At 31.6% G+C, this 17,581-nt stretch overlaps 1 protein-coding gene across 1 annotated transcript; it reads left to right on the top strand.

Moving 5' to 3' along the window:
• Nucleotides 1-3,895: 3,895 nt before the first annotated feature.
• On the top strand, nt 3,896-14,785 carry LOC135957773 (insulin-like growth factor-binding protein complex acid labile subunit). Its single transcript, XM_065508573.1, has 2 exons — nt 3,896-4,146; nt 13,507-14,785. Exons 1-2 carry the CDS (start codon nt 4,030-4,032, stop codon nt 14,587-14,589), a joined length of 1,200 nt encoding a protein of 399 aa, XP_065364645.1. The 5' UTR covers nt 3,896-4,029; the 3' UTR covers nt 14,590-14,785.
• The last annotated feature ends 2,796 nt before the right edge of the window (nt 14,786-17,581 follow it).

Below are 17,581 nucleotides of genomic sequence, written 5' to 3'. Positions count from 1 at the left end.
CTTGCATTTATAAAACGTTGGGCTGAGGAACTTAGCGATCCCTATATCACAAAACAACTTTATGTCTCTTTAGTAAGACCTATATTAATAAAATGGCCTACATTATACAGTAGAAGAACTATGCTTAATGTAACATTTATGATCAATATTATTAATGGTGAAGTCTGCTCCGAATTCCTTGTAAATAATGTTACTTTTAACGTCCCTCAACGATTGTCACGTCATTTAAAGCCACTGTATATCAAAAACGTTAGAACTAACTACGCCCAAGCTGATGCAATAAGGAGATTATACTGTGAATTTAACAATCTTTATCATCTCATTGATTTTTCCCTAAGAACAGATGTAATTAAACATAACATTATTCTTTTTTTAAATAACACTAGTTTACAAATCAAACATTTTTCTTTGCTCATGGAATGAAACTTATATTTTTGAGAAGAGCTAGGGACGCTTGTTAATTGACCATTTTTTGTTTCCCACCTATACGTCAAAATTTTGAGATATATGGGTTTTTATTTTTCACCTGCCCTGAGTACTACTAATGCATACTGTAGTGTACCGAATTGTAGTAATTAAGTATTTACATCGTTTTTGGGTACTCAACACTCTGGTGAAGCTGCTAGATACTTTCAGAGTTGTATTCTTTTGACAAATTCCAAAAAAAATGAACGGAAAAAAAATAAATACGGTTTAAAAGTACGTCTTTCCTGTAGATAAACGTTAATAAATCGCTGTTAAATACAAATTTCTAAAGTAAAAACTATATCAAAATGTCTTCTAGAAAGTGTAAAATAAACCCAGACCATTTTTGTTTTATTTGCAGAAAAATTATTCAGTCAAATCGAGGTTTTCCTATAACACAAACACTGCAAAATGCTTATTTACATACATTAAATTATTTCGTAAAAGCTTTAGATAAGACAAAACAAGCATTTCAATATTTATGCAGCGTGTTCTCGAGTCTTTCTGAGGCTAAACTAAATGATGGGATATTTGTGGGTCCGCAAATAAGAAAAATTTTGGTTGATACCAAATTTGAGTGTCTATTAACCGGTGTTGATAATGCAGCATGGAATTCTTTTAAACTTGTTGTTCAAGAATTTTTGGGGAATAAGAAAAGTCAAAATTACAGAGATATTGTTGCAAATTTATTACATAATTTTGAACAGATGGGTGTAAATATATCCCTCAAGATTCACTATTTAGATTCTCATGTGGATTTTTTCCCGGAAAACCTCGGACACATGAGTGACGAACATGGAGAGCGTTTCCATTAAGATTTTAAGTTTTTCGAGAGGAATTATCAAGGTTTTTGGGATCAGAATATGCTAGGAGACTACTGTTGAAGTGTCGTGAGGGAGACAAATGAAAATAATTATAAAAAGAGGACTAAACACTTCACATTTAATTTTTTTGTAGTAATTTAATGTACATTTTTATATGTTTCGTTTTTAATAAATATCTCAAAAGTTTGACGTTCAGGATTTTTTTTATATTTTTTCCAAAGTTAGAAGACCTTAATACACAAATCCCCATATGTTTCAATTCATGAGCAAAAACCTTGTAAACTAGTGTAATTAATTATTTTCGTACTTTTTGTAAATGTTTTGTAATTATACATATATATATACTTTCATAAAAGTCTGTAAGGATTTAATCCATTGACTTAAATAAATAAAATAAAGTATGTTAGGCGATATTGCTTCTAACAGTTGCCTTCCTCTAGGAGTAATAAGGCGAGAGTACAATATACTTTTTATATTCTGGCATTGAGAAATGCCTAATATCACTTTTCATTAATATAGCTGTTCCGCCACATGATCTACCACTTGGGTGATTTGTATCATAAGTGAAGAATCCGTTAATTCTGTAGCAGTTCTTTAGGGTAAAGTGTGTTTCAGAGACGAGTAGTAGATTCATTTCCTGTAGTTGGAGAAATTGTTGTACTTCATTCTTATGTTGGCTGAGGCCGTTAGCATTCCAAAAACCAATTCTTAGAGAATTTTTTTAGGAGGTTCTGCATGTTCGCCATGATACTGTTCATGGTTTGAATTAGGTTCTCAATAGTGCTTTGGGAATTAGTGTCGAGTAATGGTATACCCTAATTTTTTTGTTTTGTTATGTAGTCGAATATAGCAGAACGACAAACAATTTACTTCATTTATGTTTTCTTGATACATACATATGTACATATTTTTTGAAATTTGTTTATCCTCTATCAAAATGTTGAAAACACTGAAATTGCTGGTTGAAATTTTTCACAAATCTGATAAAATGATGCAAAGTATGGCTAAAATCGGGCATAATTTATTCATAGTCCCCATACATAAATTTCGACAAAAGTCATTTAAAGTTTTAAGAAATTATTGACTCTATCAAATTCTGCACAGTTTGGACCATAACTGATTCAAGTCCCTATAGAAGGCCAACACTACATATTGATGGTGGGTATACAAGATTTGGTACATCCTAATATAATGTCTAATATTTATGTATTAAAAAATATCTAAAAAAAAATACCGCCACCTCCTCGTTTTGATTTAGAAACTTTTTTTTTTGGAAATAATTCGGTATCTCGGGAACTATTGAAGATATTGTTACGAAATTTCACATGGTTGGAGCTGAGTAGTTTGATTTACATTTGTTGAGTTTTCTAGCGCTAATGGGGGCCAGTGTGTAGCCCCAAAAAATTGGTCACCTCGGGTCACAAATTTAAAAAAAAATCACCAAAAATCCATTTATGATCCGAATGAGCTGAAATTTAAAACATAAGTAGTCCTTGAGAAAATCTTCAAAAACTATGCTTACACGTGTAGGTTATATCTATTAGTCCAAGATAAAGCCAAGTATATTGATTTATTTTTTTTAATTTTGCCATATCTATGAATCTGCTGTATCCCTCCTTCTTAATAGAGTGTGGCCACGGTTATCTAACATGTTGCGGGCCAATGGGTTTGGGTGAATTTTAATTTTTATATGATCCGGAAAGAAAACATAATTCAAAAAGGTGTTATGCGAACATAACACCAGCCAGTCCTATCCATACTTGGTCATTTAAAAAAAGCTCAGTTTGAGTAAAAAAATCTAAAAAGGCAAACCACCGATCCACGAAAAAGCTCCATATTTGTATAATCCTATATGTTTCTTAAATACTTACAAAGGTTTTTTTTACTATCACACTGTAAATAACGTCGCAGTAGTTTTTAGAACACATTATCCCCAATATTTGAAAACAAAAAATTTCAAAAATTCTAATGCCATTGATTTAAGGACTTTTGAGTTCCAAAGTTTGTTATGATACCTGTAACAATTAAAATTGTAAGTTAAATTTAATTTTATATTTTTCTTCGTGGAAAATCACCATATTATATTTTTTTCAGTTTTTAGGGTAAATGACGTCCCAAAAATTTATAAAATTATTTAATTTTATTAAACTGTCAATCTTCAAGTCCTAAGGTTTTCACCAATATCAAATACTTATATAAAAAGCCTTTATTTACTCCCCTGAACTTCCACAAATCTTGCCCCTTTGACAAATTTATACATTTTTTCATATATTTCATGCAAAGTGTTTAGTGCACATAAAATATTTTTATTATGACAACAATGCAATTTCTTTAATAACAAAATTTGTATATGGTCGTACTCATAGTTCGAAAATGATCAGTTTTTTGCAAAAACGACACCGAAGGACCAATGTCCAAATCTTTGCATGACTTTGGATAGGTCTTTCATCACGTACTGGTGTCCGTCCGTATATGGTTATATTTCCATGACTTAAAAAATTGCACACATTGATATCAAAGATTAGTTATATACTGGTCCTGAGTGTCTATGAATAAACAATTGACCAAGCTGTTTTATAAAATACGAATTTCATTGACAGGTGGTGCTACAATGAGACTTTCAGTCTACAAAATACTTCGATTAATAATAATTTTGTACAGAAGTAAAGTGTTTAGAAGTGCGCTGTAAAACTACAAACAAAATTAATTTGTAAATAATAGAAATTTGTGATAACAAATAATGTTAAATTCATGGCATCTAATGATCGTTATAACACTCGGCTGTATGTGGAATTCTTGTTTGATTGAAACATCCAAGACTTGTCCTGTGGAATGCATTTGTTTATCTCAAACCCAAGTAAGTGGAAAACATTGATAATATTGATATATAAATAGACTATTACATATATTTAAGACCTCATTTTGTAAAACAAACATAAACAATTTTAAAGAATATCAGTATGGAACAAATTTTAATTTCACAGTTCATGTGTTTAGTTTTATTAAATTTCAAACTAAAATTGCATAATATGATGTATATACATAAATAAAAGTGTTTTAGAAAAAACTGTCATTGGCAATTTTATTAGATACGAATGTCCTAAAAATTTCATATAGTCCACTCTGATGACGAACTTATTTGTCATGGAATCTTGAGTGATTTTGTTCTGACAACGAAATTGAACAAAACTTAATTTTTGAAAAAATAGAATCATTTATTGTAAAATCTTCTTAAAAAAAACTATCTAAGATTACAGAATTCTTTTCATATAGAAATTGATATCTATCTTTAGATTTAGTCATCCAAGGACTTAAAATGGATCTCATACTTTAAGTTTTTTTGTTTTTTATTACAATAAGCTTTTAAAGCATTTGATTTTATTTAAATCAATATTTGATTATATTTTAAATAAACTTTAATTTTATTTAAATAAAGTGGTTTTATTGCAGAAAGTACATAATTTGTATATAGTCCAAATTATATCAGGATTCAATTATAATCCATAAAGTGGCTTATAGTCCTAATTCGCTTATAGTCCACAAAAATTGTGCAACTGTAGTTATGGCCTATAAGCGAAAACTACAGTAGTTCATAAAATAATTCAACTTATATGTATATAAAAGAGTAACGTGACTGAGTGGCTGACTGATACATTCATCATCGCCCAGACCAAACCGCTAAAGCTAGAAACTTGAAATTCGGGTAATGTGTTCCTTTTACAACATGTAGATCAACTAAGAAGGGATTTTTGGAAATTCAATCGTTAAGGGGGACAAATTGAGCAAAAACGGGTAAAATCTGTACCTTTATATCTCCAAAACAAATAAACATAGAAATTATATTTATGTGTGCCAAATGCGAACCAAACAAGGTCTGTAGACCAATTTAATTACACACTTTATAATGTACAAGAATGCAGTCGATATTAACTCTAACAGCGTCTATGACTTCGACCACATTCACTATTTATACACAGCGCCATCTTCATTCGAGCAGCTTCTACAATGATAAACATTTAGTGTTGCCATACTGACGAACAATGATCAACTCAAAGTCTGCGAAATAGAAAGGTTGAGAAACATGATGCAACTTTAAACCAGCCGTTAAATGCATTTGAATTCAAATACAATTTCTTACCACTGCCCCCGCTTAAGCATGTTAATCACTAATAGGCACAGATTCACTTCTTCCGTAGGCAGCTAGTCGTTCTAGATGTACGACCATCATTTTAGATCTCGGGCTCTTTTCTTTCTGTATTCGTATATAAAAAACAAGTTTGCAAGTATGGTCGTTCAAGACCGATCATATTGGGTGTATGATTTAAAACTGCGGGATCTTTTAAAAGTTTTAGCTTTTATTTTGAAACATTTTGTACAATATAAATTTATTCAAAGTATTGGCCATATGGATTCCGATCCAATATCGGATATTCTGTTCCAAAGTAAAGCGTATCCCAGAGAGAGCGCTCTGCAACGATCGAAACAAATAGTAGTCGGACGGGGCATGGTCTGGACTATAAAACATCCCAACCACTTCAATATAAATACTTTTTAACATTTATTGCAACTAGGGTTGCCTGGATTGTCCAGTTTTTTGTGTCTTGTCCAGTTTCCATCTAAAACACAATTTGTCCAGTTAAAAAATAATTTCTTTCATTTTGCAAAATATTTTTTTTATTAATAACTATTTTGTACAGAAAAAATTTGTACAGTTATACAATTTATTTTTTTTTTCATCTTCATTTATTTATTTGAACTAACTATAAGTAGTTCAAATCTTATATCTAATAATTATTATTTAATAAGTCCAGCCAGTGCCGGACGAAAAATTTTTTTATTCATTGTTGTTTTGGTTAAATTGGCATTCTTCCTTCTAGATTAGATCTGCTGTGTCCCTCATTCTCAATTGAGTGTAGCCACGGTTATCTAATATGTTGCGGGCTAGCGGGTTTGGGTGAACTTCAACTTTTTTTTAAAATATTTTTGTACATTTTTCGAGATTTCAGTTTTTACAATGGGCACGTTTAGATCTTTGTGTATATTCGAGTTTTTGATATACCAGGGGACAACTGTGATCATTCTTAGAAACTTGTTTTGGTGTCTTTGGATCTTTTCTAAATTTGACGCTGAGGCCGTGCCCCATAGCTGTATGCCATAACACCATATCGGTTTTACGATCATGTTATAAAGTAGAAGTTTACAATCTAAACTAAGCGTAGAGTTTCTGCCAATAAGCCAATTAATTTGAATTGATTTCAATTTCATTTGAGTTAGCTTTGCATCTATATGACTTTTCCATGTAAGGCGACGATCGAGATGTATTCCGAGGTATTTCACTTCCGATTGTTGAATTATTGTTTGGTTATTGATATGAATAGGGGGGCATGATTCTATACGCAATGTAAATGTTATATGTGTACATTTTTGCTCGTTGACTTTAATTTTCCATAGTTTTAACCATTTTTCTAATTCAAATATGTGATTTTGTAAGTAACGAGACGGTTCTTGAGGGTTTTCATGAATGCTTAGAATAGCAGTATCATCAGCAAATGTTGATGTATGAGTGCGATTGTTAGTTGGTATATCAGACGAATATATCAAATATAACAAGTAAGAGTGCTATATTCGGCTATGCTGAATCTTATATACCCTTCACCTTTGTTGTGGATGCATTATTATTTTTTATAATTAGTATATATGTATGTATGTACATTGCCCACTTTCAGCGTACAGCATCCTAAATTTATCAAGAACACAAAAAACAACAACAACGCCAAACGAAACAAAACACCAAAAGAAAAAACAAAATACGCAAGCCAATGAAACCAACACACGTCCAAACATACGTTTAATTGTATAAAAAACAACAACGCCAAAAGAAACAAAACACACATACGATTTGTTGCTTTTTTGTCAAAAAAACCAACACACAACCAAACAAACGTTTAGTTGTATAAAAAACAACAACAACGCCAAAAGAAACAAAACACACAAAAAAACAAAATACGCAAAGCATGCACAACCAAGCATACGTTTTGTTGCTTTTTTGTAAAAAAAACCAACACACAACCAAACAAACGTTTAGTTGTATAAAAAACAACAACAATGCCAAAAGAAACAAAACACAAAAAAAAACAAAATACACAAAACTTGCACATCCCCACATACGTTTTGTTGTTTTTTTTGTCAAAGCATGCAATACATTGTGTTTTTTGATGAAATTTTCAGAGGTTGTCTCGGATTTTTGCTCATATCTCCGTTATTTATGGACGGATTTTGCTGATTTTAAATAGCAAAATTCTCGAAAGTATGTCTGACAGAATTGTTGAAGATTTGGATCCCGGAGATATCTGGGGCCTTCAGAAAATTGATTTCAACAGACAGACAGACGGACAGACAGACAGACAGACAGACAGACGGACATGGCTTAATCGACTTAATCGATGGCTATCTATAAGGATCCAGAATATATATATACTTTATAGGGTCGGAAATGAAAAATGTAGAAATTACAAACGGAATGACAAACTTATATATACCCTTCTCACGAAGCTGAAGGGTATAAAAAGGGTCCCAGGATACTGTCTTGGGGGACTCCAGCTTCAATGGGTTGTACTTAAAAAGTCTCCTTCTTTAACCTTAAATGTTCGACCAGTTAAATAGCTTATGTGTGTTTGCGGGTAAATTTTGACTCAATTTGTATATTAATCCATCGTAACATACTTTATCAAACACTTGAGAAATGTCGATGAAGAGTTCGGAAGAATATTTCTTTTCTTCAATTGCTTTTTTCACAATATTTACAAGTCTATGGGTTTGTTCGATAGTACTGTGTTTTCTTCTAAATCCAAATTGGTGATTCGGAATACAATTGTTTTTAGATAACATTGGGTACAACTTGTTCATAAGTATCTGTTCAAATAGCTTTGATATATTAGACAATAGTCTGGTGGGTCTGTATGATTCTACTTTTGTGTGATCTTTTACCGGCTTCGGTATCATGGTAACCAGTCAAACCTTCCATTCGGAGGATAATATTCAAGTCGTATTATAGCATTAAAAATAAAAAGAATTATTTTTATTGCTATCCGGTAGCTCCATAAGCATCTTGTTTCTGATTTTGTCAATACCAGGCGCTTTCTTGGAATTTAAGTCAACAATAGCCTTTTCGATCTCTCGAAATGGCTGTACCCCATTTTGGCTGCTCCAAAATGGGGTACAACAGGTGGCAACTCAATTGCTTCGTTTGATGTGTTCGGTGTAAATACTTTTTTCAAATGGTTAACAGATTCCATTTTTCAGTATAATTTCTTGCCCACCAACACTTGAATTTCGCAAGGGGGGGCTTACATATGACAGGTCTTTTAAGATTTTTTGTTGCTCGCCATAATGAGTAATCTGATTGCGGGGTTGCGTCCAGGCTTTCTAAATATTTATTCAATGATTCCATTTTTCGAAATTCCAAGAGCTTTTTATACAATCTTTAAGCTTCGATTTGAGTTGAGGGGATCTGTGCAATTGTCACTCTCTTCGAACACTTCTTTTTTCATTTAAGAGCCGTTCGACATCTGCAGAATTAATTCTATTATATCTGATTTGTCGGGCGGTTTGGGTAGCATGTTGAGCAGCCAGTTTGAGATTTTTATCGAAATTGATAAGAGAGTGATCGATGTTTTCTGATGTTCTTAGCGGTATGTTTTCCGAGCAATGTGTACTGAGGTATTTTTTATATTTGAGCCAATTTATTTTTTTGCCTGCCATCGCTAAATTACCAGTCGGGGATATATTTTCTCGGGGGCTCAATAAAGTAACAATAGTGGGTGAGTGATCTGAAGATAGTTCCAGTGAGGATTTAATTTGAATCGTTTCTCTAGGGATATTTTTCATCACGCTAAAATCAATAACATCCGGTATTTTTCGTGGGTCTGTAGGCCAGTAAGTAGATTGGCTGCTCGAAATCATATTCAAACCCATTTTAGAAATTGTATCAAACAAAACAAAACCTTTAGGGGTAATCAGTCGTGATCCCCAGAATGTGTGCTTAGATAGTGATTTAAAAAATCTATTATATTGACTTTCTGTAATTGAAAATCTAGGGGGTGAATATATCGACGAAATCACTAAGTTTTGATGAAAATCTTTAAGACAGATTGTAGTAGCTTGAAGACAATCTTCGCAAAGATCACACATTAAGTAGTGTTTGATTCGAGTTATACAATTGGGATTGCAAATGTATAGTCAGTGGTATTTTTTCCTTACAGTGATTAGTACCTAACAAGCAAGCGACCGATTAATATATCCTTGGTCAGCAGTAAAGAGGTAAAAATACCTCTTCAAAACGATTGTCGAAAAGTCACATGGGAATTTGTTATATTTGTATTTTATGTATAACGTAATGCATGAATTTAGCCGTAGAAAGTGATTCCTTTACTATTATGAACTGTACAGTGAGCAATCTTTTGAATTGCCTGAAATTTCGGTAAAAATATGGAAGCAAAGTTGTAATTATTTTAAAAAAGATTTCATCTCTCGAAACAAAACCCTTACAATTTTTAAAAAATGATATTACGTACTTAGAGCAATGATATGATTTCGGAGACGAATCACTTTACAACAAAATTTAATTTTTAAATTTAAAACAATCACTTTTATCGTGGGATAAATTATCAAAGCTTCCAAAGTTTTAGGAATATCAAATATAATTGACGACATGTTGCTTTTGCCACAAGATATTCCATGTTTTTTTTTTGAATTTTTAACACTGCGATCTTTGATATTTTTTACATTACTCCGAAAATTGACTTTTAACCTTGTGGAAGTTAACTATTTTATGTTGGACTTTGAGAAGCTTCAATATTATGGGCAATTATTATATGTATATAGTTTTAGACAATTTTAAAAATTTTTTCAATTTTCAAATCGCGATATTTTTGAAGTGGAAAGGGTTTCCGATGATTGATTTGAGGAACCATTTGGGACCGTAATATGTGTGGTAATTTTGATTAGAATCGAAGATGTCAAATCCAAAAATAGCAGTTTTCTGCCCGTTTTGATATGGATTCTCCCACTTCTGATATTAAAACAAAATTTTAAAATTTGGATTACAGTAAAACTAGAAATATATTCTATAAAAAAGTACACTTTTCTTTTATGATATGCTTCTTACGTTATTTTGAATTAATGTTTTCTAAAACCAATATCATTAATATAAATTTGTATGAAATAATAAAATCTTAAATAAAAAAGTTGTTCTTAAAGGTACTTATCTATATATATAAAAATGAAATGGTCCATGTATGTAATGGCATCACGTGAGAACGGCTGGAGCGATTTGGCTGATTTTTATACCCTTCAGCTTCGTGAGAAGGGTATATATAAGTTTGTCATTCCGTTTGTAATTTCTACATTTTTCATTTCCGACCCTATAAAGTATATATATTCTGGATCCTTATAGATAGCGGAGTCGATTAAGCCATGTCCGTCTGTCTGTCTGTCTGTCTGTCTGTCTGTCTGTCTGTCTGTCTGTCTGTCTGTCTGTCTGTCCGTCTGTCTGTCTGTCTGTCTGTCTGTTGAAATCAATTTTCTGAAGGCCCCAGATATCTCCGGGATCCAAATCTTCAACAATTCTGTCAGACATACTTTCGAGAATTTTGCTATTTAAAATCAGCAAAATCCGTCCATAAATAACGGAGATATGAGCAAAAATCCGAGACAACCTCTGAAAATTTCATCAAAAAACACAATGTATTGCATGCTTTGACAAAAAAGCTGCTTTACGTATTTTGTTTTTTTTTTGTGTTTTGTTTCTTTTGGCGTTGTTGTTGTTTTTTATACAACTAACCGTTTGTTTGGTTGTGTGTTGGTTTTTTTGACAAAAAAACAACAAATTGTATGTTTGAATGTGCATGCTTTGCGTATTTTTTTTTTTTTTGTGTTTTGTTTCTTTTGGCGTTGTTGTTGTTTTTTATACAACTAAACTTTTGTTTGGTTGTGTGTTGGTTTTTTTGACAAAAAATCAACAAATTGTATGTTTGAATGTTTGAATGTGCATGCTTTGCGTATTTTGTTTTTCTTTTGGCGTTGTTGTTGTTTTTTATACAATTAAACGTATGTTTGGATGTGTGTTGGTTTCATTGCCTTGCGTATTTTGTTTTTGTTTTTTCTTTTGGTGTTCGGTTTCGTTTGGCGTTGTTGTTGTTTTTTGTGTTCTTGATAAATTTAGGATGCTGTAAGCTGAAAGTGGGCAATGTACATACATACCTAAAAATAATGATGCATCCACAACAAAGGTGAAGGGTATATAAGATTCGGCATAGCCGAATATAGCACTCTTACTTGTTTTTATTCGATTCGAAATTTTCAGGAGATGGTTTGTAAAGAAAAAATTCAAAAATTCCTGGTAAAACTCGGATTTTTTTTTGAGTCCAGTCAACAGTAATAAAAAAGCTTCCTAAAGTATGCAGTACAAATTTAGACAGGTTAATGTGGATTGGAGAAACTTGAAGAACTAACATTAGTAAATGCTACCGGGCGAAGCCGGGGCGGGGTAGTGAAAAATTGGAAAAATTCCCGGGAAATTTGTACCGGGAATTCACGGGATAAAAACCCTAGATATAAAGCAAAACTTCCGGCATATGACGATTGAATTTTATATATAAAATAGGTCTACTTTGGAAGGCTCTGGATCACGCAGTAATACTAATTCTGATATTATTTTGCTTTTATAATATTTGGCGAAATATTATCATTCAGAAAAGTGTATGTAAATACATATATTATTTATGTTTTTCTTGTTTTCTGTAGAATTTAAAATTAATGTAAGTACTTTTTTCGAAAAAAAAAAATCAAATGCGAGTAACTCGTAAACTATAAAAGATAATATATAGCTATAGCGATGGTTTTTGTAGATCTCTTCTAGAAGATTCCATATACAGTTACTCTCATTAATATTCGTAACCACTACATAAAATACATTTGAATTCTTTTATTTATTTGAAAAACTTATTTTACTTAGGATGATTCAAAACAAAAAATTTAGTTTTATTTTATTTGATGCTGTTTGATTTTACAAAACATTTGTAAGAGTAAACACGTCCATTGCATAAGGCTATAGTAAGTTGGACCTACAATGGGTCAAAATCGGAGAACATTTTTTTTAATCCCCTTTTTTTCACCAAAATTTGTTTTGTCATAAATTATATTTCCAAAATTTTTTTTTTTAAAAATAAAAAAATTAAAAGACAATTGGAAAAAAAAAATTTTTTAAGTATAATTTGGTGAAGGGTTATAAGATCCGCACAGTCGGGAATTTCTTCATAAGTTTTCTTCTAAAAGTTACTATATTCAGATACGTTTCGTTGGCCAAATTTGTTGCTAACTGAATTATTCTAATATATCCATAGATTTGTTTGGTTCTAACAACAGACAGTTGGGAAAGAAGTATTAATATTGAAAAACCGAATTTTTTTCACTTAACTCAGGGCACAGCAGACAAATTTGGTTATTAAGAATGAATCAAATTTAAAGTTTTTTAATTTAGTGTTAAAAAACGATGAAACAATTTTTTAATTTTCTCCCGGGAAAGAAAAAAGTCCGGGAAATTAGGAACTCTAGTATGGAGGCGTCGAATTGAAAATAAAATCCTTATCTTATCTTTTATTAATATTACAGAAATCAAATGAGAGGAAAGGATTCTTATCTGAACAACATTTGATCTGCAAGAATTTTACCCAGTAGTACACAATCAATCTTATTTGTATTTTTGGATAAACAGAACGAAAAGTATATAATTTTGACAGGCACCTTACAACTTTGATTTCACAGCATTCAGATAGAAATCATTCCGAAGTTTTTAAGAATCGGTCAATAATACAATACTAAGTCATTCATACTTACATATCCATACTTACATATACTAATTGCACTATGAGATTGTGATTAAATTTCTTGTTCCGATCTATATTACATGTCCCAATAACAATAAGTACTTAGTTTCGAATTAAAAAAGTGATACTTTTGATTGGGTTTAGTACAATTTAAAAATGTCAAGAGTTGTTTTTCTTTAATTTTAAATAAATTCATGAGTATAGTGTGCATGCATGTAAAAAATTACACAAATATATAAGATCCATTTGGTACTTTATTTAGGAAGCAAACAAAAAAGAAATTACCTATGAATAACGTTTATTATTATTATATTTTTTTATTCTCATTTAAGGTTCTGTGTAATACTGGTGGATTGAATCACATACCGTTGCGACATCTGCCCACGAATGTTGAACATTTATCATTGACAAAAAACCATTTTCATGTAATCAAACCGGATTCGTTTGCTGGTTTACGTGCTTTAAAGAAACTATCACTAGATGGAAATAACATAACGAAAATTAAACAATTTGCATTTCGTGGCCTTCCACGCCTTAAGGAGCTATCAATACAATACACACCACTTCAGGTCGTAACGAGTTTTGCCTTTGCTGGCCTCCAGAATCTATCCACCATACTCTTGAGCCACAATCAAATTGCCACCATTGAGGCGTATGCATTTGCCGGCACATCGAACGTTAAACTAATACTGTTGACGAACAATCCTGTCCTACGCATAGAAAGTTTTGCGTTTTCCAGTCTCACACAAGTGGGTCATCTATTGTTGCCTGCCGGCATACGGACGGTGGAGTCAGATGCCTTCTCTGGCATGTACACAGTTGGTCTTCTTAAATTGGCTTATATGGATCTTGAGCATATACGACCGTACACATTTCGCGGTCTATCGAACGTATTGCTGCTCACCATACAGGAATCCGATTTGGGTGTAATAAGCAGTGAAGCCTTCGCTGGCTTGACACAGGTGGACACATTGCAATTCCTAAATAACAAGATTGATATAATCGAAGCATTGGATTTCAACGAGACATCAGCCATAAAATATTTAAAATTGCATGGCAATCATTTTCTGCAGACACCCGAAGCCGATGCCATCTGCCTGGATGGAGTGGATAATTTGGAGTTGAACGACAACTACTTTCCATGCGGCTGCCATTTGCAAAATCTATTGGACAGTGCATTCGTCTCAAAGACACCAAACTCCACACGCAGACTACTTGAGCACAACTATTGTATTTCACCCATTGAACTAAATGGCCGCCTAATAGCTGATGTCAACATAGAAACTATGGCGCCCTGTCAAGAGCATCTAATGCAAGGCAATTTAGGTTCAACGGCGAATAATCTAAGGCGACACTATTTATGTTTCAGTGGTATAATTCTATGGCTGAAATGTCTTGCAGCTACAGCATTATAGCATTGAAATAAAACTATTATCCTTTTCCTCATACATACATGAAATGACAACATCATTTCATAATGTTGAGATAAAGCTTTGTTAACCTGACTGACTTATGCGTCATAATAATAGTGTTGACTCTACCGCATTTATTTTTTGACACACACTCATAAACATACACACATACGAGTGCATATTTTTAGACTATTCTAAATTTATACATAAAATCTTAATTTAGTTTTTTCATTTCATTTGAATTTTATGTTGCAGTTCTCTGTTTGCCAACTTTTTCTACTCGATAATAAATACTATAAAAATAAAATTAAAATTATTAAAAAAATTCTCTTAATATACTTGAATTCTTATTTAGCTAGAGAGACATGGAAATTTTCTGTTAATTTATTTAAATTAGGTTTTCTTTGAACAAAAAATAACTAATCTGAGACTTGTTTCATTCAAAAAGCTGGACAAATTTCAAAATGTTAATTTGCTGAGATTTAGAAAATATTCGCACATGTGTGCGAAATGTAATGTTATTTTTGTAATAACGGTAATGCTGTATTTGTATTATTTCGATAAGGATACTTTGCATTGGTTCGATAAATGAATTAAATGTTATTTCGGCAACGGTTCGGCCATTTTAAGGATTACGGCAATTTCTATATTACTTTAGGAATTGTTTGCCAGCTTTGACGTTTTAGCTTATTAAATCCCTAGCACTTCCACAAGAAAGGCTCTGGTCCCAAAAAATATACATTGAGACCAGTGCACACTGGTCGATCCCATAGGCCAAAAATAAAAAAACAAAGTGAAAAGTTTGTCACCAAATGTGTCATCACTAGGGGGCGGATTTTCATGCATTTATTATTGGAAAATATGCGCCTAAAATATGCTTCAAAAAAATCAAAATATGACCTAAAAATTTTAAAAATATGCACTTATATTTTTATGCAGATACATAAAATGATTAAGTATGTATTTCGAAATGTCCAAAAAATGCATAACACTGGAATTAAACAATTAAAGTTCTAAAACTATTTTTAAAATAATTTTTCTACTGAAAAAACGATGGATATATTAATTGTAATATCTTGGTATGAATACTTGTTTAAAGCCATAATCTTTAGAGCTTCCATATTGTGACTTTCCTTTTAAAATCATCAATATTTAGATCGTGCTGTAAAGTAGCATCCAACCTTAATTTTTATGTCGTAATAACCCAGCAATTAAGCAATTAGTAAATGTATCCCTTATAGACGGAAAATGTTAATAATATCTGATCACTTGGCTGACTCCAATTTATATATTTTGGGTCATTTGACGTGCTATTTGTAATGCAGAGAGAAGTCAATTGGTTACTGTATACATCTCATGTAATCTAGCATAAAGACGATTGCCACTTAAGTGTCTCTATGTAATCTATATTGTAGGGACTTTAACCTTCGCTTTACCAAAGGTATTTTTATGTACATGGTTTACCAATACCCACCCGGGTGGTCCTGCACTTCTATACATATATGCGACGAACAAAATTTTTAAAAATTAAAAAAACCTTATAAAAAGTTTAAAATGTTTCTATTATATTCTATAGAACTCTAAAATTTGTTCAGTGAGTATAAATTTCATTTAAATCGAAACAAAATTAAAAAAATATTAAATCAATATAAACGAAGTGGTCACCCGGGTGGGTATTGGTAAAGCGAAGGTTAAACGTTAATTGTGTAGTGCATTTGTCTCTAAGTTATCCAAAATCACTTGTTTACGAAAGTCTCGTAGAACTGCTTGGAAATGACTGTCAGGAGCGGTAACAGTGTATGTGAAGTTACAAGATCTTTCGATAACGAAATCTCTAATAAATTGAATTTGCAATGAAAACAAATATGAATGTTTTTCGACACATTTAATGAATTTTTGATACTTAAAAAAACTAAACTTTTTTGAGGAATAATGTTTCGAAATGATAATTTTCAATTACTGATAGAGAAATGAAGAACTTAATGCCAGTTTCTCAATGTCGAAAGAAGTTAGTCGATAACATTTACTGCTATTTCTATAACAAATTCGACAAAAAATTTTTGGTCGAAACAATGTATTGCCCATTAACGACAAAAAATTATATTTTTATTAAAAATTGGCATAATATGCATATAAATATGCATTTTGAAGTAAAATATTACAAAATATGCATTATCAATAAAATATGCAAAAATATGCACTAACAAATCGATGCCATTTTGCAGCAAAATGTGCGATTCGGATAGATAATTAGTCAACATTGTATTTGGACGTTCGAGAAAATACATGCATTTGCATATAAATCCGCCCCCTAGTCATCACTATTTCTTATAAAAACAAGGTTTTAAAATTTATAGTTGTCTTTGTTTTATTCCAACTATACTCTTCAGGAATAGCTTCAAAAGTGAGAGCATGTTGACAGTTGGTTTTTGCAGAGTGAAAAAGTGGAAAATTAAGCGCAACTTTAAATTAATTAAAACCATATAAAAAAATGTTTTTTTTAAATAAATAAAAATGAATATTGAATTGGAAGGTATTAACTTAATTTTAATATAATTACAATGTGTTTTGCTTCTTGTGTATTTTTTATAAAATTAATATTTGCCCAGTGTCATTTTTAGTGTTCGTTCGACCATATATTTCAATTTCAACTAGAGTTTTAGTTGTGTTTCCCCCTGATGTCTCCAATGGGATTTTTTCTGGTTTATTAGTTAATATTCCAAGATTCTAAAATTGGAAATTTCAGCTGCATCCTTTTGCATCTCTTTGATTTATGTCCCATACACCAAAGCGGCCTCGTTGTTTTCGATGTCCAACTTTGAATTTGAATAGTTTATGTTCGCGTTGGTTTGGTTATTGTTATGCATGTAAAGAATTGTGTTTGTTTTTTTCTTTTCCACGGACTTTTAATATTTTTACTTTATGAATTTGGTCTTTATTATAAATTGTTTTTGCAACAGTCACATCTTATAATTGCAAACTTTCGCGCTCACAT

The sequence above is a fragment of the Calliphora vicina genome, chromosome 4, assembly GCF_958450345.1.
Source record: "Calliphora vicina chromosome 4, idCalVici1.1, whole genome shotgun sequence".
Classification (NCBI taxonomy): domain Eukaryota; kingdom Metazoa; phylum Arthropoda; class Insecta; order Diptera; family Calliphoridae; genus Calliphora; species Calliphora vicina.
This window is presented reverse-complemented; position numbering and strand designations above follow the sequence as displayed.

What these genes read in the sequence shown, in the direction of transcription:
- LOC135957773 (XM_065508573.1), top strand. Translation starts at nt 4,030, where the DNA reads ATGTTAAATTCATGGCATCTAATGATCGTTATAACACTCGGCTGTATG. An exon ending in TTTGTTTATCTCAAACCCAA is followed by an intron (nt 4,147 to 13,506) that starts GTAAGTGGAAAA and finishes TTCTCATTTAAG; the next exon opens with GTTCTGTGTAATACTGGTGG.